The following is a 27,120-nucleotide window of genomic DNA, read 5'->3' on the forward strand; positions in this document are numbered from 1 at the left end:
TTTTTTTAAAAAAGATTATGGTCTTTCGTCTAGCAAAGTGCAATTTCTTATATCTTATAACGCTTGATAATACTACAATAGATATTTTTAAAAGTAGAGTACTCGCCTAGGTGAACGCTTGTACAGTGGGATCCATGAGTATTACCGTGCAAATTGTCCATGGCTATTTTCATTAATTCTTCTCTTACATCCTGTGTGTTTTTAAGCGATGGATTTTTATGCCTGCTGGTGCAAAAGTCGTCAACAGCTTGTTTTGAGTTTTCTTTTAATTCTTGAAGCTTATATTGGTCAAATAAAGGGTATGAACATGGTGATGGACAATTTTCACGGTAATACTCATGGATCCCACTGTACACCATTTCCTTGGCGCTTTCTTGAGGGGTCATGTTATACGCTCCACTTTAGGAATAATACTGGAAAATACGTACTGTGCACGTTTCAAGTCTTGAGTCAATGTAATGTGTCTACTCTATGTGCTTTATATTTAATAAATTCGAATCAAAAAGAAAAAAAGTTTCGTTATCAGTCATAAAATGTCCTGTCTGTGTGGAATTCTTACAGATACGTTATGATGACATGTTGGACTCACACGAGATGTTCTTGGTAGTGTAAAATGTTCTGAGTGGTAAACGTTGAGCTAGATTTGTATTGTTGTCGAATTTCCTGTCTCTGACACTTACTTGACTCTCACTGTTGAAAAATATATTTGATTCTCTTCGACATAAGGCCCAATATCGATTATCTTCGAATACACATGCACAAAAAAGACAAGTGTCTAACGAACTAACTCTCTAGCCTTCTTAAACCCGAAGGTTCATGGCTGCAGCAACACAGGCCTTCCATCTGTCCCTATCTTGAGCAAGATCTATATATTCTTTTCCATCCCTACCGATTTCCCTTAGGTCCATCTCGATGTTGTCCCTCCATCTTCGTCTTGGCCTTCCTACTGGTCTCTTACCATCAGGTTTCCCAACAAGAATCCTGAAAACTCCTCTTTCCTCTCCCATTCGTGCCACATGGCCTGCCCACCTAAGTCTTCTTGATTTAATTATTCTGATAATATCTGGACATGAATACAAATTATGTAGTTCTAAATTATGTAACCTTCTCCACTCACCTGTCTCCTCATCCCTTTTAGGTCCAAAGATTTTCCTAAGGATCTTATTTTCAAATACTCTCAATTTATGTTCCTCTTTCAATGTAAGGGACCAAATTTCACACCCTTATAATACTACAGGCAAAATTACTGTTTTGTATATTTTAACTTTTAGATTCTTAGATATTAAACGAGAAGACAAAAGTTTATGAAGAGAGAAGTAACATGCATTTCCTGAATTAAGCCTACTTTTTATACTTGTAGACAAGTGTCTACAAGAAAGAATATGATGTATTTGTTTGCTTCTTCCGTTATATTAGAGAATCTCTTTCTACCTTTATTGTCCTGTCTTCAATACATATTTATTGGCATAATGAACAATGAGTTAATTACGAAGGAAATTGAAGGGCCAGAAAAACGTGGAACTAAAATATGATGGGGGGAGGGAATAATGGGGAGAGTGTAGTCATGGTGACGAGACGAGACGAGATTTGACAGTCTTGCCTCGACAGGTGTCGTCGAATGAGGTCTCGTTCTATTCTCAAATAGAAAGTTATACGAGAGAAAGACATAAAAGGGGGCGAGATTAGTAAAATCGTGTAGGCAACGGGAGAGGATTGTTTATCACGTACGTATGGAACCACAGAGCACAGATTCAGGTTGCCACTGTCATGTATTTTCATCGGTGAATATGCTACAAGCAAAAGTACACTACCGGTGCAGTGTTGCCACCAGAGACGCCGTCAAATTATTTATTTCTTAGTAGGGCTGAAATTAACACGAAACAAAATACTACAGTGTCTGTACTCATAAAATATTTATTACAAATAGAAACCAATCTTTAATAAAGCCATATAAAGTATTCATAAATTTATTTACTTCATAAAGTAGTTCGTAATTGAATCCATTTGCTGGTAATTTCAAGGTAACAAAAAATGTATTTTTCAAGAATAATTTTGTTTGGAAGTTCATTATTGACATGAAAATTAGCCTGGGGCAGCTGTGTAGGTTAACGGTATACATCATGTTAAGCAGCAAGGAACTCGGGAAACCCTACACGTAAGTAGCAAATGCACTCTCCTTAAAATAACTCCGGATTACCAGTTCTCTCTTTGAATAACTTTTAAAACGAAGATTAAAAATGGTAATTGCGAATAATTTGTGGTGTATACCGCCCCTACTTAGAAAGTAGATATGTGATATTCTCTCTTACAATTCCAGTCTCGTCCGAAAATAAATCCTGCGTACAGTTTTGGCATATTGTCTGACAAAAGAAATAAAATGTCAGTGGCAACCATGATTTATTACTTGGTTGCATACACAAAGGAAAAATCGCCGTTCTTAGAGTGTTCGTAGCGTCAGAACGAGACATCGACGAGCAAAACCTATCGGAGAAAAGTTATTTCCCTTCATGTACTCCAAACGATGTGAAAGTTTGTTGGTGCCTGCATGCAGTGGCGTACGCAAGGGGGGTTACGGGGTTTAAACCCCCCCCCCCCTTGAGCTTGTGAAATATTAAGAAAAATGCTGTGGAAAAAATTAAATGGCCAATTTTTCACAGTCAAAGATCTGGGACAATAATATTACTATTACTACTTCTACTACTACTACTACTACTACTAATAATAATAATAATAATAATAATGTGAATTATTATTTCCATGCATCATGGAGAAAAGCACAGGATTCCAAACACACGCGTCGTTCAGAGTGATGCCTTGAAAATAACCACGAGTTTATGAGGTTAGGTTAGGATAACTATGATTTAAAAGAGAAAAAAGTTCCTTTGTATCTCAGTTGCAACAATGTTCAACACACTGGCGTACGCAGGCTTTCTTTTTCGGGAGGGGCTGGAATAGTAAATGTGGATAGCAAATGGCTTCGATTTGGAGGGCAGGATGCATAATAAAATATTTCGTATTTTTGGAGCTTTTCAGTCTATTAAAATTGTATTCAAAGACAAAAATGATAATCGGGATTCACTTTAAAAGAGGTTTCGCATTTACACATTTTGATTTTTTAAAGTTCTTAACGGATTTTTATTTGAAAATTCTGATTTTATCAAAATTTCGGTAGGGGCTGGAACACCATCGGCCATCCCTCTAGGTAAGCCAGTGTTCAACGAACATGTACTTTCTTTGTGTGTGAACAATGAGAATTAACTAAATAAAGTTATTGGTACGTTGTAAGAGGCTAATGTATAGACAAAGGCTAGGCGGACAAGAATCAGTCACCAGTCCGCCTTCCCATTGTATTGTTTACCCAGCGGCGTAGTGCCCACGTAAGGCTTGTAAGTCCACCTTACAAGTTGAAATTATTGAAGAAAACGTATTTCATTCCCGTATTTATCGCTTGAACACACACAGAAATATCAGACTGCAAGTAGAACTTTTAACGAAACAATTGAGGACTTGTTTTGATTCGAGTTGTTTCTCTGTAAGGCTTCTTCAGAGGACTTACGTGTAGGTGAATGGAAGAAATGATTTGGACTCGCTCATGGCGGGTGTGTTTGCTTACGTAGTATCTTCTCAACCAATGACAGGGCACCCCGATTCTGGGACAGATGTAAGGCGCATTACGAGTGGGTGCTAACTGGCGAGAATTTCTGTCCCCAGGCAGGCGAAGCTTACGCTGGCATGGTTGCCGCTGCGTATGACTCATATGCTTGCCACGGTCGGAAGAGAACAAAGAAATTCGACTCCCGTGTTGCTTTAACAATGCTTGACGGGAGGTGTAACAAAACGCGTGTCATTTTTAATGTCTAAACTAACTATTAAGTTCACAAACGAGATGGTTTAATGTTGGATATTACCTCCATTAGAAGCAGCGAAGTTAACGATAAAAGAGGAATGTCTGGCAATCCTAGATCTGGCAGCGCCCGCAAAGTTTGTCGCGTGCATAATACTTAGCTTTATGATTTACAGATTTTTTTTTGACCTTTTCCTTTCATTAAGTTGCTTCATATGCTTTTCAAAATTTGCGCAAATATAGTAACCATGATAATAAGTAATATTCTCGAATGTATTTGCTTGCATTTGCAAATTGTATTCTACGCATTTCCCACAAATGCCTTTTTTAGTGAAAGAAAAAGAATATAAATATGACATGACCTTTCCAGAAGAGTTTGTGTCCTTAACTAAGCTGTACAAATTTTTTCAATTGCTACCAGTTGAAAGTTGAGCTACAGGTAATTTATTCTGAAGCCGAATATCGAGTAAATAGTGTGTTTGAACTTCATGAGTACTTGCATACTACCCATTTGAATGAAGCTGTTGAACAAGTGTACAAACTAACAGAATTGTTCCTCACTGTTCCTGCCTCAAGCTAATCGGTGGAAAGGTAGTTTTCTGCACTGAAGAGGATTCATACATTTCAACGCAGCACAAGACTCAGGCAAGGAAATCTGACTTGGGACTGATATCCATTGAAAAGGAGCTGCCAAAAACATTGGCCAGAAACTCCCGATTCTACGACGACGTGATTGAGGTGTTCAGACTAAAGGATCGTCGGATCGAGTTATAGTATAAATGAGAATTTTCATTAAGTAATATGCTATTATTGTTAACATAGAGTGTGTGCATTCTGTGTTTGAAATTGAGTGTGCCCATACATGACTTAGATTCAAATAGATTCTATTTAGTTAAAATGTTTCTAGGTTTTCTTTATCCAATATTCAGGTCAGATTTATCTAAGGAGGCCTTACACCTTTCATAGAATTACGCTACGCCACTGTGTTTACCGCAACACTTTTGAATCTCTCTCTTTAAAATGTCTCACCTTGTTGACTAGACGAATCAGGGAAAATTGCGCCCGGGAAAAATGCGCTCTCGCAATAAAAGTGGGAAAAATGCGCCCTCCTAAGAGTATCCACATTAGAAAGTGGGAAAAATGCGCCCAGCACACATGACCTTCACCAACTAATCCATTGAAGGGTTGGAATTCCCGGTTATCTAACTGTGTTCATTTGATTTCTTCTATCGCAATGATCCCCGGCGAGGACGTTGAAGATGTGTGGCTCCAAATCCATAGTACGGCGCCAGCAGAAGAGAAACTGACAGCGTTTCTTGACTACTTTGTACAACAATGGCTGCAAAATCCAAATCTACCAGTTGATGTTTGGCACTGTGGAGATGAAAAGCACCGCATGAACAATACTGTCGAAGGGTGGAACTATAAGCTGCAGGAGAAAGTTCGACTTCATCCCAACTTCTACACCCTTCTGAAGACTGAAGCAGGAAGAGGAATACAGCGGATACAAATATGACAGAGCTAGCATCGGTTTGGAAGGAACGAAGAGGATGAGCAGATTAGCAAAATTTTACATACTTACAAAACAAGCACACCCAAGGATCTTACCAAGTGCCTGAGAAGTCTGGCGTACATCCAAGAAATGGAGGAAAAGATCGTCAACGGAGGTCACAACAAATGGAAACACAAATGTAAATAAAAACTTTAATCAAATAAAATAAAAATTACAAAAGTAAAATAAAAAAAGAACATATGACAAAGGATATCATCTGCAGCTTCTAAACATGCCAGAAAAGAGAATATATTTACTGTACTTTAAAAAAATATATATCTTTCCTGACAGTCCCAAGCCTGTGTTAAGTGTGAGGGGAAGCTGCGTAAAGGTTGTTTTAATCAACATATTATCATATTGGTGAAGGTCGTGTGTGCTGGGCGCATTTTTCACACTTTTCATTGTGGTTACTCTTGGGAGGGCGCATTTTTCCCACTTTTATTGCGAGAGCGCACTTTTCCCGGGCGCATTTTTCCCGACACCGACTAGACAATTATTCAAACGACAATAAGCTTAACTATTGCAAAATGTTTTGTTGGTAAGAACAGCGAGATAATTCCAGATGTGAATTATCGGGGACATTTATGCGGGGAAAAAGCCGGAAAAATTCCAACCAATTTCCGGAATCGAATCCGGATCTCAGGCGTGATTGTCACTTTTCAGGCGCTCTACCGACCAGATCACAAAAGCTCTTTGGATGAGTTCCATACTTTGATTATTTCAATTTATTTTCATATATTTTGTTGTATTTATGAATCTTCTACACCCTTGAAATGTCTCACCTCGTTGACCAGACAATTATTTCGTAACAAAGAAACAAAACAATGCTCCCAGGATTTGATAAAAATCGAATGACTAGAAAGTAATTTCGTTCTATTGTTTTCATAAATACTATATTTATGTAGATCTCTACTACTTAATAGTAGTAGTAGTGGTATTTGTAGTATTATTAGTATTAATTCAGCTAATTAAATAATTATAAGTATTATTAATTAATTGTGATTATTATTATTTATTATTATTATTACAATAAAACAACGGTAATGTGAATTTGGAAAAGGTTTTAGAAATAACACCCCCTTAGATGAAATCCTGCGTACGCTACTGCCTGCATGTACGCATAAACACACACACTTACGACACTATACGTACCTGGCAGTTTCTGAATGTCTATACGACCCTGCAGAAATGGACAGGATAAAATATCTTCATTTGAAGTGCTTCCAGTTGCTAATGGGTCTGACATTGCGCAGTGCTCAGAGAGATATCATTCAGAAAGAGATGTCCCCACTTCAATACATGTTGACTCCCGTGCGTCATTCATGAGCGATTACACAATATTTTTTCTTTACGTTACGTACAGTAGGATCCACTAGTATCGCTCGGCAAATTGTCCATGACTATTATAATTAATTTTTCTCTTACATCCTATCTGTCTTTAAGCGATGGATTTTTATGTATGCTGGTGCAGAAGTTGTCAATACCTTGTTTTGAGTTTTCCTTTAATTCTTGAAGCTCTTATTGGGTCAAATAAAGTGCATGAACATGGTGATGGACAATTTGCACGGTAATATTCATGGATCCCAATGTACGAGTGCGATGGCTAAGGTTTTTACCAATAGTAGTTGCCAACTCCTCATTTTTAATGGGATATATACACATGTAGGTATCTAGTTATTTAATATGAAATTGAGAACAGCATTTTACAACTGAAAATAAGAAAGTGAAGTATTATGACACAGGGCAGATAATATTATATATATATATATATAAAAGTAAAAGCTTTTAATCTAATTTCTGTATTAATAGCAATAGTCATTATTATAATAATCCGTTTTAAGCCTTTAATCTTATTCTTTCAAGTGTTACCGAGAATAACAATAATTTAATATTAATACAAAAATTTGAAACGTATTTGAAATGCAGGAAGGGTGTTAACCACTTTGAAGCATTGTGATTTTGTGAATTTTAATACTCGATTAAAAAGCGGAGTTAATATATCTTAGTTTTGATCGATTGATTGAAATAAAAGTTTTGAGTGCGTCAGCACTGTAGGCCATTTTGCACCCCTCATTGTATGCGGGAAAATATTCTCTTACCTAAAATTCTGACTGAAAAAAATTAAAACAAGGGGTGTAAAAAGTCCCTTGGAAAAATTAAAAGTACACAAGACAAACACAACACATTAAAAAGTCAGAAAAACTAAAAGCTTCCTTGCAGACGGTGGAAGACAAGCTCTTCGCAGAAAGCTAAACATGTTTGAAAAACTACTGTTATCATCGCCCAAAGGCTAAAAGTCTGCCGGAAGTAAGCAAGATCGGCATATTTAATAAGAATAAGCCCAATACTTGAAACTACATTACAAACACGACCCAACGGAGGGTCCTGCCCTTGCAGCAAGTGACCATGGGTTAGACGGCTGTGTCCAATACGCATCCGGGTTCGAAGAACTTCTCGGCGAGAGGGATGGGACGAGCGTTACCGTCAAGGAATATAGATGTATTTTAGGAAGAGCATTCCGAGACACGGAGCTCTATCATTGGCCAGAAGCCGCAACGAGCTCTGACGTGACCAAGGGGATCTGTCAAGTGGCGAGGCTCGCGTAGCAATGGAAGCTTACGGGAAATATTTTCATTTTTAATTGTCCATATCTTGGTTCTATTAATCATTTGCGGCAGAATAATAAGCAAAACGCAAGGAATAAGACCTAGGCAATAATATGAAGAAGTTTACAGCACGCAATTACAATAAATGGCGTTATACAAATCAAACAAAAAGTAATCACGACTATCCTCTTATATCGCCCCTACATTGAAATCTGAAGTTGCGTATGGGTAAATAAATACAATTTTACGTATTAAATATTTCGCTACCACACCAATACTTATTATCCTTCATACCATCAAATTTTCACAGATGTTTGTTATTAATAATTTGTTCATTATAATTTATATTAGGCTGTCGCTGTTGTTATATGACGTCGCTTTTCCACGTATTTAGGGTAACCGCAACAATAAAAATTAATGATGAAATGATAAATTTGATGGGAGCGTAGGCTATATGAGTGTGGCGAGCACTGGTGTACGCAGGGGGGCTTAAGGTGCTGCAGCCCGCCAAAATTCTTTGAAAATAAAAAAATCAAATGAAGACAGTAATGAAGTAAAAAAAAAAAACAACTTTAAAATGACCCCCGATAATCTTTTTTGTGTTTGAATAACTTTTAAAACGAAGGATTAAAATGGTAATTGGAGCTCGTATCTAATGAAAATAGAACAGCGACAACGGGATATCAGCGAAATTGATTTTCGGCGATACATTCTATGAACCAATCTCATTCTGTTGAGTGAAGGTTAGATTCATGGCACTGAACCCTCGTACAATTTGAATTGAATTAACATAATCCTTGAGTGAGGTGGTAATGGGTTTTGGATATCTTTTTTTTGTAGATGTGAAAATCTTTAACTAGTGATGCACACATGCTTTCGCTTACATTAAGGTTTACACTATGGTAAAATTGCAGAGATATTCTACCTAAAATGATTTGTGTTTAAAATACCGTAACATCAAAATATGTTTTTTAGAAATTAATAAATAAATAATAAATGGATAAAATGCAATGTCGTTGGAAAGCGTAATCCCTTAATAAATTCAAAGAAACTCGTGCCAGCTCGATGGCGAATTTGGTCAACCGCGTGTTCGACTTCGAATCCCATCACTGAAGTTCCCGACTTGGAGTCACGTCGTGGGCATTTATGTTCTTTGTGCCTGCCCTTTCATCAATTTTATGTGATCAACACTCATCGCCGCGATTAACCAAAAGAGGTAAAAAAGCGACGTCAAATAACAAATACATGAACAATAGGCCTGGCCTCTGTCTTGGTTTAGCAATGTGATTTGTTAATCACTATACGGTGGAGGCCGAGGCGGAAATAAATATCAGGAAGAATAAAAATTTATTACAACTTACCCTTCCTGGAGACTTATGATTTTGAAGACGATGCTACCCACTGTCGTCTTTTTCTCGCTGCACTTGCTTCCATGGACTTGAGTTTCATTAGTTTATTCAAATGTCGAATTCTAATAAAAGTTCTTGTTCTGACATACAGGGAAATAATCTTTTCGTTAACTTCAGGAAATTTTGACTGAAGTACTGTCTTTAGAGTGTCCATAACTTTATGTTGCTTGGAAACAGTTGACCCATGGAAGGATGCAAACACAATCTCAAATTGAATAACTTTTTCCATATCCGAACCACTACGTGCCTCCACCGGGTACCGAACCCGGAATCCCTCGATTATAAGGCGATGACGCCACCACTACGCCATCGGGGAGCACAAGAATGTTTACCTTTGGCACGTTTATTCATGGTACAGACACCGAATACACGTAATACGACCTAAAATTACTCGCTTTATATTCAAGACCAACAGCACAAGCACTTCTGTAAACGAATACCTGATCGCTACTACTGGACCTGCAGATTTTTCTGACATCTGGGAGAAATCTGTGCCTCGAAGTTGGCTTATACCGAACAATGAAAGCCATGTCGCTTTCGGAAACTGGAAGCAATTACTTTCCATTTGAATGTTCCCAACTGCAGGTATGAACCCCCTCGGTGTACGTCAAATCGTCTATCGTATATTCCTTACCTGGAGAAATCGTTAGCGTAACGCTCTATGAACTCAGAAGCGAACCTTGGTTGAGGCATGTGTGTGTATCATTGTGTGTCTTATCTATTTCATCTTTCATTTTCATTTCATTGCCCTAGTTTGCTCTATATGTCAAAAAGCGACGTGAAATATTAAAACAGATTGATTGAATTGGCGTTTTAAGTCCAGTTTATGCACATTGAGGCTAATTGGGACTGTACCTTCAGTTTAAAGTGGGATCCGAGCCACTATGTGCCTCCACCGGGTACCGAACCCGGGATCCCTCGATTATAAGTCGATGACGCCACCACTACGCCATCCGGGAAGCCCTCAAAATAGAAATAGATGAGAACGTTCATTGGTTCAGTAACGATCTCGCTCCCCAGCGAAGGTTTAAGGCTCGAATCCCGCCTGGACATTGTGTCACTTTGCGGGTGTCCATCTATTTCATCTATTCATTACTCATCCTCGCCTTCCAATTAGGTAAAAGTTACAGGAAAGCAACCCAAAAATAAAAAAAAAATATTTGCCTCGTAATGATGCAATTTGACAAGGACGCCCGCAAGATTTTTTCACAGGAGAGGCAGCAGTGCTCAAAGAGGGAAAGGTTTTGGAATGCTATCTCTCTAGTTAAGAAAATCCTCTTACAGAATATTCCCCCACTAGGATAAATTGCATAGACATCCTCCGCCCACTACATTTTCTCTATGATTTTGGAATATACTCGTACTTATTATGTTATGCAGCAGTAATTTCAATTAATTCTTGTCAACAATAAGTCGCCCCTGCAAAGAAGTTGCTGAAATTCTACTGCTGGAAATTTTTAAAATACAACACTACCTGAATATATGTACAATATATTGACATAATTTGATGCATGTTTCTTCCGTACCAATTGTATTAATTTCCACGTAGTACACCCTGGACTGCATTCCACATACTAGTGACTAGCGAGGCTCTGGCGTTTGGACTCGTGGCCATTATAATCCTTGGTGGGGCTCGTATTGTGTTGTCCTTACATGTTTATGATGGTCCCTTCATCCGCCTCATCTTATCACCATTCATCCTCATCTTCGCGATTAGCCAGAAGTAGCAGAAAAACGAAATAATAACAAATCCATATTTGTGTATGTGTCGTTCATTTAAAGACGAATTTCTACTGGGTTGATCGCTACTTTGAGGATGAATGATGAACTAATGAGTGGAGAATGAGACAAACATTGCTGTATGCCTTACTATTGTTCAAACTGGGGTCTCTGGCTTCCTAAAGCGTTATGCTGTCATGGAGACCCGTTATATACATGTAGAGGAACTTACTTAAGCCTTTCCGTTCAATCTTACTCTCTCGATCCTGTTGCAGTTATGTCCACGCTATAATTAATTAAGTTAGTAAACTATTTGCATGAAAATATGCGCACGAGACTCTACTCCCACCCCCCTCCAGCACACACAGGCATTTCAAATTGTTTCACTTTACGATTTTTCGGGTGCTCTATCTATTGTGCTCGTCTCAAGATGAGACTCTCATCTAATAATCATTTAACTTCATTGCTGTGTCTCGTAATCAAGGGGTCCCGGGGTCGATACCCGGTGAAGGCACATGGTGGTTCGGATACCACTTTAACCTGTAGGTCCAGTCCCGATTAGCCTTACTGTGCATAAAGTGGACTTAAAACACCAAATCAACCAATCAACCAACCAACCAACTTTATTGCTGCGTGTAGAAGTGTAGACAAATAGTGTTAAAGAACCAAAGACATGGATTCCCTTTTTGCTGAATTCAGCATGAATTTGTTCGTTTGCCATCCTCAGTTAACTTGAGAAGGTACGGGAAAGCAGTGAAGAAGAACTACATGTTATAAACATTGCTTCCAAAGAGTTATAATCGCCTCCATGAGGCGATAAACTTGTATGATTTTACATGTTATTAAGCGGCCCGCAGCTGAGGGTTCCCCTTTTTGACGTCACTCTAGCAGAAGACCTTCACGTGCCGCCGCAGCGCGGGAAGCCGGAATAGCACCCCCTGCGTTACCGTATCCCACTCTTCCTGCCAAGTGTCAAGAAGACTACAACAAAACACATTCTGCAGGTCGCTAGTTGGCAGAAGGTGGAGGAGAACGCCGCCGTCTGCATCAGCAGACTAGGCGGCAGCATCGGCTGCTTCGTTCCCCTGTATGTCCACGTGACCAGGGACCCAGCAGAAGCGGAGATCATCACTGGCAGATAAGGACACGAGCCGTCGGAAAACTCATTACTGGATGCCGAGAATTCGGCGAATCCAGAGTCTGCAACGCGCTGGTCGAATCACTGCACACAAGGACTTTCTTCAGGCCATTGAAGACTGCAAAGTCCAGTGCCTAGAGGATGACATACAACTCTGCAGTATAGATGAAACAGTCAGGATGTATCAAGTAACTGGAACTTTCAGAGTCTAGTGGCCGTGTGCCCGAACGAAGATCAAATTTTAAACTCGGATCGGGAAAGGATCACTGGAAAATTCCATTGCACGAAGACGGTTCAACACTTGATCGCGATCTAGGAACATCAAAACTAGTTTATCTTCTGATCAGCCTTTCGCCACCGTTATGGTGTCTGATCCTGGTTTACGATACTGACGCTTCGACTGCAGGCAGTTGTTTTTTTAATATAAATAGAGCGGAAAGTGATATCGAGGTCGTGCAAACGCTTTCTTCTCCTACACGTCGATACTTTAACACATCACACTAATCGGTGGGGTTCTTGATTGTCATTTGTTTTAGCCAACCAATCAGGTATAGCCTTACAAATTAATCTCGGATCATTTGAACGGAATCTCGTGAACGTCGTTTTTCGTTGGTGCAATGCAAATATTTAAACCAAGTTCATTTAGAGTGGATTAAAATTGATCTCGTTCATCTGAACTTCGAAATAATCGGCGTTGGTGCACGCGGCCATAGGACGAAGGGGGCAAACAAATGATTCAACTGACTTGGACCCATCCGTATAAAACACGTTAAGATTGGGGTGCTTCGCGCGAAGCTCTAAGAATCACTGCTGGTATACCACCATCGGTGTTCCTGTCTTTCGAACAGCAGGAGAGGAAACTCCCAGGTCGGGAGAGGCGTATTTTCGCCTCGTGTCACTACATAGCTGACGCTTCATCACTAAGATATACGTATTTCATGATTTTTGAAATCATGAAATATATCTGAGTAATGAACCGTCACCTACGTCTATGTAAAGACACGAAGGAAAAATATGCAACACTGCTACACTGTAAAAACTTGACTGAAGAAATTACGGTCAAATCACCGTAAAAAATTACCATGATTTTTTTTTTTAACGGTCATTACATACAAACCCTAATAAATATAATTTTAATAATCTCCTTTTCAAAAATATATTTATGGTTCACGCAATTTATAATCCTAATCTATTTTTATGCATTATAAAATATACAAATTTATATTAAAAAACGGCTGGGTTTCCGTTTTGGTAAATAAATAGGCGTACTGTAAAATTTTAACGGTAGAATATTCTAACTTTCAGTAACTTCTAGCAGTGTAGCCAGAAGGTGATTCTATTAGGACTGACGCCGTAGGTTGCTTGTGTTTTAGAACCTACAGCACACAGCTGAACTAAAAATAGCCATGTTTTCTCTGGCCAATTCTTATGGCGTATGAAAGTGCCATTACCGACACAAATATGCGGGAAGTAGTTTGCTGAATTGATACTGTAATTTTTGTCCCCCTGTCGATTATTCTAAAGAAAAAACTATTCATAATTTTAAACTGTTCTCTAAGAAAGACGCAATAGCTGTTTTTTTTCTTTTTTCAACATCTTCCAACAACATATTTAAAAGTTCGACATTCTTTCATTTCTTTTGTCAATCATTATGGTAGATCGATGATTTCCATGTCAATTTATTAAAGTCATATTATGCTCAGCTAGGCTAATCGGGACTAAACCTTTGGTTTAAAATGGGATCCGAACCACTGTACAATACCCTTCGAATGCAAGGCTGCAGAGCTATCACTTCATCAACGCGAGTATACCATTGTTTAAAATACTGTATTGCTATTTCCATTTTCGACATCTCTTTTACAGACAAACAGAAGTTTTTCGCGGTAGCTCAGTCGTTAGGGCGTGTGACTACCATGCGACTCTGACTCTGGAGCCCACTCAGCGTCGTATAAAGTGGGTACCTGGAGGAAACTCTGGAGGGTAAAGGCGGCAGGGGCGTGGTGCTGATCACATCACCCCCAGCTCGGCCGAGATAAAGAAAGTGTGTGCCCTAACCCCACACCCCCTATACGCCTTCATGGCGTGGTGCAAAGCACAGGGGAGCACTTTACTTTTTTATTTTATTTTCGACATTTAACGTCACCTCTGTAGGTAAAGCGTGACCATGATGATGAATGCTGATAAAGAACGAATCCACGATTCAAACCCAGAACTCCGAGATCTCAGAGTACTATAACAGTGGTTGCCATCTCGGTGGCTGAGTTGATCGGGTTCACGATTTAGGAAGAATTCGAGTGCCAGGCTGGGTATTTTTGTTCCATTGTTAGTGTCCTTTCATCTCATCATCATTATTCATTCTCATCGTTGCGATTAGTAAAAAGTGACAGAAATGATGCAAAATAAGAATAATATAAATACACAGACCGACTGTCTGAAAATAAAAAAAAGATTTGTACAACTGCTCGTGAATGACGTCATGTTGCCAAATTGTATTGAACATTTCCTCTTCATTATTCAAGATATTTGACTTCAAATTGAGCGTTCCCATCATTGACTACAACAATTTTACTTTTTTGCAATGAGTGTCTATGAAATACTCATAATGTTATTAACCGGCCGTATGGAATTACTCTATCGTGTGAGAATACCAACAATACATAATAAAACAGCCAAATAGCAGGTTTGGAGGAATAACCCTTTCTTTCCGAGTGTTTGCATTGCTACATGGGAAGTGCTCGACAAACACAGATAATTTCACTTCTTGTCACGCGAATGTAGCAGTCCTGGTAGTTATTTCAAAGATTCTTCATTGCAATAGGTTGGTTCCAAGAAAATGCTGGTTGTCACGAGACACAAGGCACGACATTTACAAGCGGAGGCAAACATTTCTTACCAATAATCACTCATTGCACAACAGACTATCATTTGTTGAATTACTCGCTTATCTACTGCTCGAGTCAAAGATAACAATTCTATAATTTGAGCAATGATGTACAGAAAGTAAACACTTCTGTTCCGTTTCGCTATTCGTGCGAGTCAGGTCCATTTCAAAATAAATATTGTACCAAAATTGATTTATACAGGTAGGTCCATTGGAAATATTCAACGAACGCGATTTTGTGACGTGACGTGGAGGCTCTAAAGTGTTCGAAGAATAGCGCAATAAACCAGAATTGTCGTTTTAATTTGTGATTGGCTCTAACTTACTCTCTCTCCCTCTAGCCTTCTTAAACCCGAAAGTTTATGGCTGCAGCAACACAAGCCGTCCTTACATCTGTTCCTATCCTGGGCAAGATCAATCCAATCTTTTCAATCCATACCGATTTCATTTAGGTCCATCTCAACGTTATCCCTTCATCCTCGTCTTGGTCTTCCTACAGGCATCTTACCATCAGGTTTCCCAACAAGAATCCTGTAAACTCTTCTTGCCTCTCCCATTCGTGCTCTAACCTACATCACACAAAAATTCCCAAATTCAAAACGTATCATTTTAGAATGACTTCTTCTGTACGAGTAGAAGCTGACGCTATATAAGGATTACAGAAACCAATTTCCTGTGAAATTCAGACTACTAAATTTCAAAACTTTTCAGTGGGAAATTTTGAAAATATTTGTGTGCTCCTTAATGCAACTATCAATTTTGAGGTCATTGCGACGTAAGAGTTTTCATAGAGAGTTTATAAATAAAAACGTCCCTTTTCTGCCACTTTTGGCTAATCGCGACTACCTGCTCTTCAAAGTTGAACTAATGAGTAATACACAGCAATACTTGAAACCTTGTCTCCCGATCAGGAACAAACAGAATAATAATGCCTGTCATGTCGTAATGAGGCCTATCGTCTAGCTTTAGCGTTACCCGGCTAGGTAGGAGGCCTAGTTGGTCCTCATTGCACGTCACAGCAGTTGGATGGAGCGGCCAGTCAGACGAGCAACTCTATGAAATGTGTCCGCTTGGAGGCCGAAAGTAACCTCTACTGTAACGATTTAATGAACAACATCAACTTCCTTCAAGCTGCATCTCTTTAATTGTTCTTGCTTCGCCCTTAATTTACGATTGTGTCAATTAAACTAATGTTTACCGTATTTATAGGACTGCCAAGGCTTGACGTCTCAAGGTAGCATTTAAACTATTCGGTACTTTCCTGATAACGCCCTTTAGTCGTTAGAAACACAAGACTGGGCTTAATTTTCCATTTATTGTAGAATTTACCCATCTTTCGTAAGGAATCAGCATCTTCCACTTCGCAAATTAAGACTGCACTTACCTGGCTTTCATGCTGGCGCCTATGAACTTCGTGGGGACAATTTTTACATCCTCACAATACGTAATCGAAATCTCTTTAGAAAATTGTCATTTTCCTTGCTTGAAGATATTACATACTTTCTACGGCAAAACTCCATATTTTGAATATCAGATATTTTGCTCAGGTTTTTAACAAAAAACTAATTTTTATAAGTTTAAAATTAGTTAGGCACTTAAATTCATGCCAAGAATCTACTTGAAAGTACTATAAAATCTTGATTTTCAATTTTTTAAATCATTGCACAATCTTCACTACTATATAGTTATCAATATTTATTTTTGCGATTATGAACATAAATACATTATAAAATAATATAGATTATAGGTGCACCAAGTGATATTTCCTAAAACCAACCTGGTCGCAGTGTTTATTTTCAATATATGAACTTCCAAACCAGGCTAAAATGAGAGAATCGTTTGTTTCTTTGAACTATTTAAATTACAGCATCTTCGTAAAATAAGGCAACTCATCTAGTGCTACTTCATATGCTTTGAGCAGCACAGGTCCTCCAATTATAGGATTTCCAAGCCTTATTTCATCTCTCCACTTTCCAGCCGGCAGGTAGATGTCTCTACTGGTGGCTCCTTCGTCCAAGATTGGTGCTACTAGAATATCCTCCCCCAGTAGGTATTCTGAAATAATTAGTATTTGACGTCAGATTGAGGTAATCTCACAATCTCAATTATTCTCAAGTTTATTAAAAGTATAGAGGTGATGACGTAACGACGGTAGAAGGTGAATCATTACCTTCTCAATCTGAAAGCCTCATGGCTTGCTCCTGTCACGTGACTAAGCGTCATCAACTGGAGGCGAGATAGCCGCCATGTTTGATTTGCTTCTTCGGAATCAATGTTGGACCTTTTTAGTGAATATGGAATTGTAATGCAAATTTAAGAACTGTAATCGAGTTTACATGACGTGTAAATATGCTTAAATGTGGAAGAGGTATGGTGTATAAGTCTTGTGTACTCAATTGCAGAGGCAATTACAATGAAAAAGGTAAGAGTAACTTTCACATTTCTTCAAGATGTTGTTAAAAATGAGAAATTTTTAGGGCAATTCAATGTGATTCAGTTAAGTAACAAATGTTTTATACTAAAAAAATAAATAAGAGTAATAGTTCATGATGTAAACATTACATGTGTCCGGAATAGGCACCAAATATACTCGTAAATGTGGACAACATGTCAACATTTTTTTAAAAATATCAAATAATTTACCCTGAATTACAAACGTTGGTTAATATTACGTCTACCAAAGCAATTTGTTAGTGTAAATTTTATGCAAGCATTCGATAAATTATTCATATTATTTACACAAATGTTCAGTTTCAAAATGTGCTTAATGAAAGAAAGCTATACAACGGGGCAAAGTTGATACATGTGTACATTTATTCTTATTTTATCCCGCTTTATGCTTCTTTACGCTAATCGGAGGTTAATGGAAGATATGTTGTACATTCAAATACAAAGATGCGATGTGTAACAAGAACTTCGATGAAATATTCGTGTGTAAAATTATCCAAGAATATATTACTTATGTTTCAAATACAAATGTTTTCACACAGAAAGCATTTTGTTAAATAGCTATGTTAATGTGAACTACAAATGTATTAAATTTTTAAAACGGTTTCATATGAACTGCTTTTTATTTTTTGTCTTTGTGAAGCTTCAATGTTCGTAACTTTGATTATTAAATCAGTGATAATGTTTATTGTTTCATAATTTATTAACATTCTTCACGATTTTTTTAACAGAATGTAAAAAACAGTGTAAGGAAATATTCCAAATGTTTATTTCCCAAGTGAACGTTAAAATGGAAATATTAATCTGCTTTTTTTTTTCAATGAAACTCTTAAGTTATTGTCACAGATCTTACTAACGACAATGAAAAGATTCAATTTGTTTATTATCTTTCGTTCAATAAAGTCAATAGGATCGAAATTACAATGTGACAAATGATTTAGGTTTAGTCTTTATCACAGAAATGTAACATTGCCCTTGTACCAATTTCTTTCGCTTTTGCTGCAAGAATATAGAAATTAAGGTTTTGTATTGATATTGTATAGCTACACAGAATATCAAATATCTGCATTATCTGGTTGATTAATTTTGGGTAAACTTAAAGACAATTTAATTGATTAGGTAACTTGGAAAGTTTACGGTCAACCTAACATGTTTTTTGTTTTATTTAATCAATTGATTTTACATACAAAAGTTCATACAAAAGCGGTTACGAGTTTTACTGTAGCTGACCAATATTCCCGATAATATTTTTCAAAGATATACAATGTTTAAATTTTTCCGCCACGAAGTTTCTAACGGTTTTCAACACTTTCTTCGTGCTATGGTAGGAATCTTTGTGGTGGCCATAGTGACTTCCTGAATGAAAATGTTGGTGTAAATATTCAATATTATACATTTTTCTTCTAACTATATTCGTCGGGAGGGTAAATGTCAAAATTTAACTTCATAAGAGAAATAAATATACCTTAATTATCTACGGTAAAATTACGACAAGGAGTTTACAGCGTTAAGACGATCGCCTCCAGATGATGACGTCTTGACTGAGCGCTGTGGCCTGAACCTCAAGATGGTCTTGGGTGAATACGCATGAAGTCCAGCAAACAGATTCGCGAGTGTTCTTGCAGTGGGAAAATTTGCTATTTTTTATACGCACACATTCCTCATATGATCATGAAAATCACACCTTGAATCACTTCGTCAAAGATCATACGCACAATGCTTACCCGCCATGTTTTCAGTACAGGATGTGATCTGTTTGCCCGAAATATGGAGGCGGGCGTGATTTCGCGCAATGAATTGTGGGGGAAGTTGTTGGCTGAATATCATCCATTTCGTTGGCTAACAACTTTTTAAACTTTGAGTTTTGAGTTGAGCTTTGTTTTTAAGTCCACTTAATGCACAGGAAGGTCAATCGGGATTGGACATGCAGTTTACGGCAAAACTCCACATTTTGAAATGTAAATCAGTATTTTAAAGGTAGTTCTTACAGGGGCGGCGCCAGGGGGGCGCGAGGGGGTGCTTGCGCGCCCCTTAATTTCCTTCCGCACCCCTACGGTCAACTGAAAACACTAACCCTTAGAGTGTCATATTATGTAATGTCGTCATATTGAGCGCCGAATAAGTACTGAAGTAAGACCGTAACACTGCTTTCAAGGTATCACCAAGTCGTGCTCGGGAAATTATTTATTGTGAGTTGTAACGTGAAGGGTATAGTTTTCTTGTTAATATGTTCTGCTGTGTATTTGTTTCAAGTAACATATCTTGTAAACGTACCATTTCAGGCTTTTTCAAAACCCGTTAGGAAGAGGCCCAATGTTCAAGAAGAAATTTTACACTTCGTTGTTGGGGATAGTGCAAGGGATATTAACGAAGACGAAATTGCTGTGCACTTTGCGTTTTGTCCTAAAGTGTCTATATATTTTGTACCTCCATGAGTTACATTGAAAAGGTTCAAAAATTGTGTTTTTAAAGACAAGGATAATTTCATTTTGTATTTCACTACATAGTTCAATAAGACTGCAACGTGTATCTGAATGTTTACACTGTATGGCCACTTTCTTGGAGTATAAGACTTATCATATCACCATGGACGTCCAGGGGGAGGGCAAGGGGGGCACAGCCTCCCTGAAAATGAATGTCAATCTAAAGTTATTATATCTCACACATATAATTTCATTTCAGTCAATAATTTATGTTAATCAGTGGCGGCGAATAGGAGGTGCAGTTGCCCCCGCATAGGGAAAGCAAACTGTCCTTGTCACCCCCCGTTTTTGCACCTTGCTCCCCCAGTTTTGAAAGGTAGCATGCGTGTCTCATGTTTTCCTTATTTTCAGCATCGCACCCCCTAAATTTCTTTCCGCACCCCCTCAGCACCCCTAGATGATTAATCCTGGCGTCGCCGCTGGTTCTTTATTTCCATCAATATAGGTTATCCCTTTACTTCCCTACATGCCTAGTCACTAGTCAAATTACAGTCATAAAGTGACGCATGAAACAGAAGTCGCCAAGCTATGCATCTTACGCATTTGTTCCTAGATGCAGCAGTATGTTGAAAACGCGTGTGCCCTTCTCATTGAACATAAACGATGAGCAATATACGTATATGCTCTTAAACATTCACTTTTACAAAGATAACAAAAGGAAACGATATACTCATCATTCATGGTCGCACTCGAAATGTTCTACTTACCAGAATCAACTTTCTGTGCATCCTCATCTGCTGGGTCCACCCACCAGATTGGAGGGTTAACGGGGGTACCATCGACTGTCGCCCTCCTAGCAGCCTCTATGATCTTGTTAGAGAACTCCAGGTGTAAGTCAGTGAATTTGTGAGCTATTTCCACAGTCTGAAAAAAGAAGAAATAATCAAGAACTCAAATACAGGTACAGGCATGTCAAAAATTGAAATTTGAACCTAGAAAAATTGTAACACAGCGTTCTAAGAATGTTTAAGAAAGTAATTTCAAGCGTTTCATCAAGAGATACGACGTCGAATTGACATCGCCTGTAAAATAACTCAATTTGTATAGGAAACAGTTATTCACATTTCATCGTTCATGAGGGAAAAAGACGCGGGGAACTTTACTTAGCGTTGACACAAATTAATTTGAATTTATCTTTTCACATTTAACTTCGGTATCTCAAGAATTTATATTATCAATTTTGAATGAAATAATACCCAAATTAAATTTTTCCTGTAATTAGGAAGTACTTTAGTTCACGAACCACAACCTTTAAATTTGGAAAAACATATATTTTAGCTATAGCCCCTCTCCCCTCCACCAAACGTATTATATTCGATATAAATTATTTCTCGGGGCATTAATGTTATGTGTATTAATTAATAACAACTTGGTTATCAACACTCTTTGTATATGCAAGAAAATGATCGTGTAAGTATAGCCTTTAAATAAAATAAAAAAATGTATGTTTCTTGTGAAAATTATGTATTTTAGAAAATTTACGGTAGATTGAAGCGAGGGCAAAATGTTAACACCATAGGCATTATTATAAAACAACAGAATGGCTAGAGTATATTTAAGGATTGAATGTGCTTGTTGTTACCAAATATCGTGAAACCGCTGATTTTTAAAATGCAAATACAAAATGTGCAAAATTTAAAAGCGAAAGAGTAAGCAAATTTCAATTGATTTTGTAATGTGAACACTAGAGTGTTGCATCGAGGCCTTTTTGCTCGATCGTCTAATAGTTCGCACGGATGACGCTAGATGGCTTACGGAATGGACTGTTTCTTCGCTCGAGCGAATAACGCTCGAACATTCAAACGATGGGTATATACGCTCGAAGCCCAGTAGTACACGAATAACCGTAATTTGTCTGTGTAGTGGGCCTTCAAGTATGGATAGTGAAGTGATATTCTATACATTCGAGCGAATCACGCTCGAGCGTTGGAGATTAGATCGAGTATTTTCGAGCGAAAGTGGTCAAATGCAGTACTCTAGTGAACACTAACGATCGCTATATTATCTTTGAGGTCTATGATATTATATGAACATTTCGTTTCGTTTTTTAGAAACTGAAAAATATATTTGATTACCTCATTGTCGTAGTCCCAAGGGACATAGGAGAACTGAAGAGAGGGCATGAAGGTGGTAGCCTGAAGCCATCGTATGAAAAGTTCTTTGGTTGGCCCCTCGCCGTAACCATTGCCTCCAATCATATCAGGCAACACAAATGGATATCCCACCATATTCATTTGCAAAAGTGTTGTGATTAAGCTCTTCAACCCATTGTCGTAGCCCCAGCTGGAACCCTTATCCATCATCCGTACGAAGGTTGGCAGAGCCTGTGTTCTTCTTCCTACGCGAACCTCTATGAATTTCCCAAAGGATGAGACCGTCTCGACGTAGCTCGTGCTGAAGATGTTGGGTTCGAGTTCGGGATTACCGTGCAGGGATGGGGATTCTGGAAGCGTTCCTGTTTCGCCAGCATCGAACTTGAAAGAGTCCACACCGTGATACGTCTTCAAGGAATCAAGTCGAGATGTCCACCACTCTACCGCGTCAGAGTTGGTGAAATCGACTATCACCCCTTGTCCGTTCCACCACGACACTACCCCAGGAGCGCCAGTCCGGTTCCTGACACTGAATCCGGTATCGACCGCGTAAGTATACGAGGAGCAGCCCTCGTTGATGAAAGGGTGCACCCACAAGGTCACACGGAATCCCATCTTGTGAAGATCCTGCATCATATCACCCGGGTTAAGGAACCTGTCTCTGTCGAAGACTGCATCTCCGTAGCAGCTTTCCCACCTATCGTCGATCTCCAGCTGGCTATTGCCGAACCCGTACGAAACAATCTCGTTTGCAAACTCGCGAACGACGCTCTCATTGATGTCAGATTTGTATCTTGCCCAAGTCGACCATATTGGGTGACGAATCATGCGTTCGTCAGGAATGTCGGTCGGGCGACCAAGGAGAGTGTTCACGGCTTCTAAGTGAACCTCTCTCGCGTCGTCGCCTTGGCAGACGGAGTACCTGAGCTCCAACTCGCTTGTTTTGTCACGTGGCGGATAGGGGTCAGCTATTTTGCTGATGAAGCAGAGCGTGGTTGAGTCTTGGGATATGAACAAGGGGATGTCTTCAGGGACGTAGAGTGCCGAAGCGAGCGAACTCAGCCAATACGATTCGACCACACCCAAGAACTCGCCTTGTCCGGTGACGTATGGAGATTCTGACAAGGTCAGTGCCTGAACCGGCCACAGTTGATTCCACACCGAGGGACCACCGTACCATTGGGCATGACGTAAGCTGTTGCACTGCCGAATCTCTGTGTCGTTTGATGTAAGACGGAATTCTGCACACTCTGAACTCTGCCTCTGAACAGATAACTTCAACCGGTTGTTCCATCGGAAGCAAACATCACCATCATTACATCTGCTGGCTTCTCCAAAATTGTCCGCAAGATGAAGTTTGCTCTCCAGAATGGTTCTTTCATCTGTGAAACAAAATAATTATCTAACATAGCAGTCTCACTATAATATCGTGGAGATGTTATATTTAAAATGTCCGATGCCATGAGAAGAGATCTTCATACATGGTACATACAATAACGATCAAATCTTGCTAACTATCAGATAAATAGATTAATCACCGTAATAAGCAATAAAAAGAATTGGACTGTGGCTGTTCACCGAGAGTGGCATTGTGGAATACAGCTGACAAGCCGGTTTCCGGAGCGAAGAGGCCGATCCTCGAGTAAAAAAATATAAAAATACAACTTTGGAGCCAACGAACGGATTCGATTGAAATTTAAGACAGCCCAGTATCAGATTCTGATCGGCAAAAACCCAAAAACACAACACGATAGGAGGTGAATTAAGGGAGATGTTAAAGGTTAAAGAGCGAGAGTTGATGACAATAGGTACAGACTCCCCGTCGCTCTCTACGAAGCGACCGTGCAGAATATAATGGATCCGGGGAGAGGGTTGCCTCCCTTCGAGGAGTCGCTGTAGATAGGTCAAGGAACTCAAATTACACGGGCAAAGATAGAAGGGTAAGATGCCACGGTTTGAGTACGATTTAACAAGGCGTAGACCGAGAGGGTATCATAACGAACATTCGGAAGAGCACATAAATAGACAAGCGGGGAAGCGGAAAACACAGTTTATCTTACACAACCTCTCGGGAACCACCCGCGTACAAGTACTCGCCTCGTGTATCTAACCAATCAGTATTGTGTTTAGTTCGCCCGGGATTGTTTACAATCACGATGGAGTAGAGACCGCGAAAGAGCCCACTTGGGGGACGTCCACCCCCTTGTCTCCCTCGAAGATGCTGAGATCCAGAAGTGTGAAGCCTTACGGTCTAGAAACCATCTCATTCATCACGTCGCCAAGAGTATCAACATCTCCAAGAGGATTACATCAAACATATCCGGCAAAGGTAAGCCGTGTGTGAAGTGAAAATGGAGAAGCTTCTTACGCCCCGTCGTAACTATAAACGCCCAATGAACTGTCATATTTACGTATAAATTACTCATTGACCTTACTTATTACGGTGATTAGATAGTACCAGCGATAATTTTACCATGTAAATCAGAATACAACTTTAAGTCATTCAATTAGGCAAAGTACTTAACCTTCAGATTGTACGACACTATAAATTGTCGAGGTAATTATGTAAAGGTGATCCAAGTTAACCTCAAAAGCAACAATATAAAGGTAAACCTAATAACATTCAATTATACCTGCATAAAGGAGTAGTGTTTTCGTCCATGCTTAAGCTCCTACCTGAACATAAGATACCTGGAAACGGAAACGTGAATGTAAAAAATAAGTAATCAATGCTACTGTTTTTAAACATCACCCGAAACTAAATTAGTATTAATTAATGATGTATTTTGAAATGCCGAAGTATGCGTGAGAGAGTGGATGTAGGAATGTAAGGGGCATTAATGTAAGTGTTTTATGCATGTTCTCTTATCTAGCAATTATATCATATAAAGTAAACTAGCCCTGTTGTGTGTAATTTGCAACTGTAACATCTATTCTACCTCTATACAATCTCTTGGGCTCCAACTGATGGCACTTACCCTGGCACAAAAAAAGGTAAATACTGTATGAATCATTGCCTTTTGTTTATTTGTTTCTTGTTTGTTTACATTACCCATGTAATGTACAGCCGGAGTGTCGTCAGGCACACAATAAGGTAGACGCCGTTATAACACTGAAAATAATTCATATCCGCACGTTACCTATTAATCATATAAAACCTTTAATATATAATGTATAACGTCATTTTTAATAAAGTTTCGTACATATAATAGCTTAAAACATTTTACATTATCCGTTTATGTCGTCCTTGCTTCATTCTGTTTTCAAGTCCACTTTATGCACAGAAATGCTAATCTTGATTGGACCTATAGTTTAAAGTGGGATCCTAACCACAATGTGCCTCCACCAGGTATCGAACCCGGGACAACGACGTTACCACTGCGTCATCGGAGAGGGAAGTATGTCATGCACTGATTTTCGATCTGAAATATAGGGACCATTTATCCGTTTTCTTTACAAAGCTAAATTGGCTCAAATTAATTGATCGGCGAAAGGTACACAACCTCACCCTTCTCTATAGGGCAATCAGTTCAAAGGAAGCGGCTTATCTCTCGAGCAGATTCTCAATGCTTTCCGAATCACACAGCCTTGACACCAGATCGCGAGGGAGAACTCAACTACTCATCCCCCTTCATAACTCAAATTTTTATTCAAAATCTTTCACCGTTTCTACTTCTCGTCTTTGGAACTCACTGCCCCTCGAAATCCGGAACTCATCTTCAGCATATGTCTTTAAGACGCAATTAAAACATTTTTATTGGGTACAAACAGTTAGCACATTATATTTTAGTGATAAATTGAATACAGTTAAGCGCAGAAAAACACTGAAAACCCTTATTCACCTTAATATTTCAAATCCCTGACTACTGTCATGAATATCTGATTGTGTGTGTGTGTGTGTGGGTGTGTGTGTGTGTGTGTGTGTGTGTGTGTGTGTGTGCGCGTGTGTGTGTGCGTGTGTGTGTGTGTGTGTGTGTGTGTTTTGTTGTATGCTCGTGAGTATAGGTTAGGTTTTTATTCCCGTATGTATTTTTTTTCTTATCCTTTTTCTTTTGTAATTTTTTCTTTGTAATTTTATATTTCTCTTTCTTTATTTTAATATTTACCTTTCTATGTAATGGTTTAAATGTTGTTGTAAACATGGTTAAGTGGTAGGAAAGGCTACAAAGCCTTAACTTCGCCATGATAAACAAAACGCAATAAATAAATAAACAAATAAATAAATATATACTATACGAGACCAAGGTTCTATGTTGCAATATTGGGTAAGATATGACTTTTCCGCTGTTTTTATCCTATTGCCTATTTAATCAATTCCTCATTAATCATTATCGTCGCGATTAACTTAAAGAAATACACGAGAGGTATACGAGAAAACGGATAAAAAACCATGAATATTTTACACGTAAAATGCGTAATTTCACTAAAAGGAAAACAGCAAATTTCTAGTGCGTTCCGGAGTACGTCAAGGGTCCAACATAGGACCTCTTCTCTTTCTTCTATTAATCAACGACTTACCAGAACATTCGATTAATTCTAGGAAACTGTTATTTGCAGACGACCTGAAATTCTTTCAAAGAATAAAAAATATTGAAGACTGTGTGTGTCTACAACAAGACATAAATAGGTTGAGTGCGTGGTGCTTGCGCGACGGTCTTTCTCTTAATGTAGCAAAATGCTATTCCGTTACTTATTCTAAACAAAGAACGATCTTAAATTTTCAATATAAATTTAATAATACCAGTCTAAAAAAAATCTGAAACAGCAAAGGACCTAGGAATATATTTTGACTCTAAGCTAACTTTCACTCACCATATTAACAAAGTAATAGGCAACGCTTACAAACTTATCGTGTTCATTATTAGAATGGGCAGAGACTTTCGAGACACCCAAACGCTTAAGATATTACATTACTCATTAGTACGTTCAAAACTTGAATTCGGGTCT

The 27,120-nt window shown here is 38.6% G+C and overlaps 1 protein-coding gene across 2 annotated transcripts in view; it reads right to left on the minus strand.

Annotated features, from left to right (window-relative positions):
* Positions 1–16,907: 16,907 nt before the first annotated feature.
* LOC146004608 (alpha-galactosidase MYORG-like) overlaps positions 16,908–27,120 on the minus strand; it is a 73,795-nt gene continuing 63,582 nt past the window's right edge. For both annotated transcript variants that reach the window (XM_083143482.1, XM_083143481.1), the window contains exons 3-5: positions 22,156–23,555; positions 20,788–20,944; positions 16,908–17,204 (exon numbers count right to left, since the gene is read on the minus strand). In XM_083143482.1, coding sequence (XP_082999608.1) covers positions 17,011–17,204; positions 20,788–20,944; positions 22,156–23,555 — 1,751 coding nt within the window. In that variant the 3' untranslated portion in view covers positions 16,908–17,010. The remainder of the gene's footprint in view (positions 17,205–20,787; positions 20,945–22,155; positions 23,556–27,120) is intronic.

The sequence above is a fragment of the Lepisma saccharinum genome, chromosome 22 (assembly GCF_977018435.1).
Source record: "Lepisma saccharinum chromosome 22, izLepSacc3.1, whole genome shotgun sequence".
NCBI classification, from domain to species: domain Eukaryota; kingdom Metazoa; phylum Arthropoda; class Insecta; order Zygentoma; family Lepismatidae; genus Lepisma; species Lepisma saccharinum.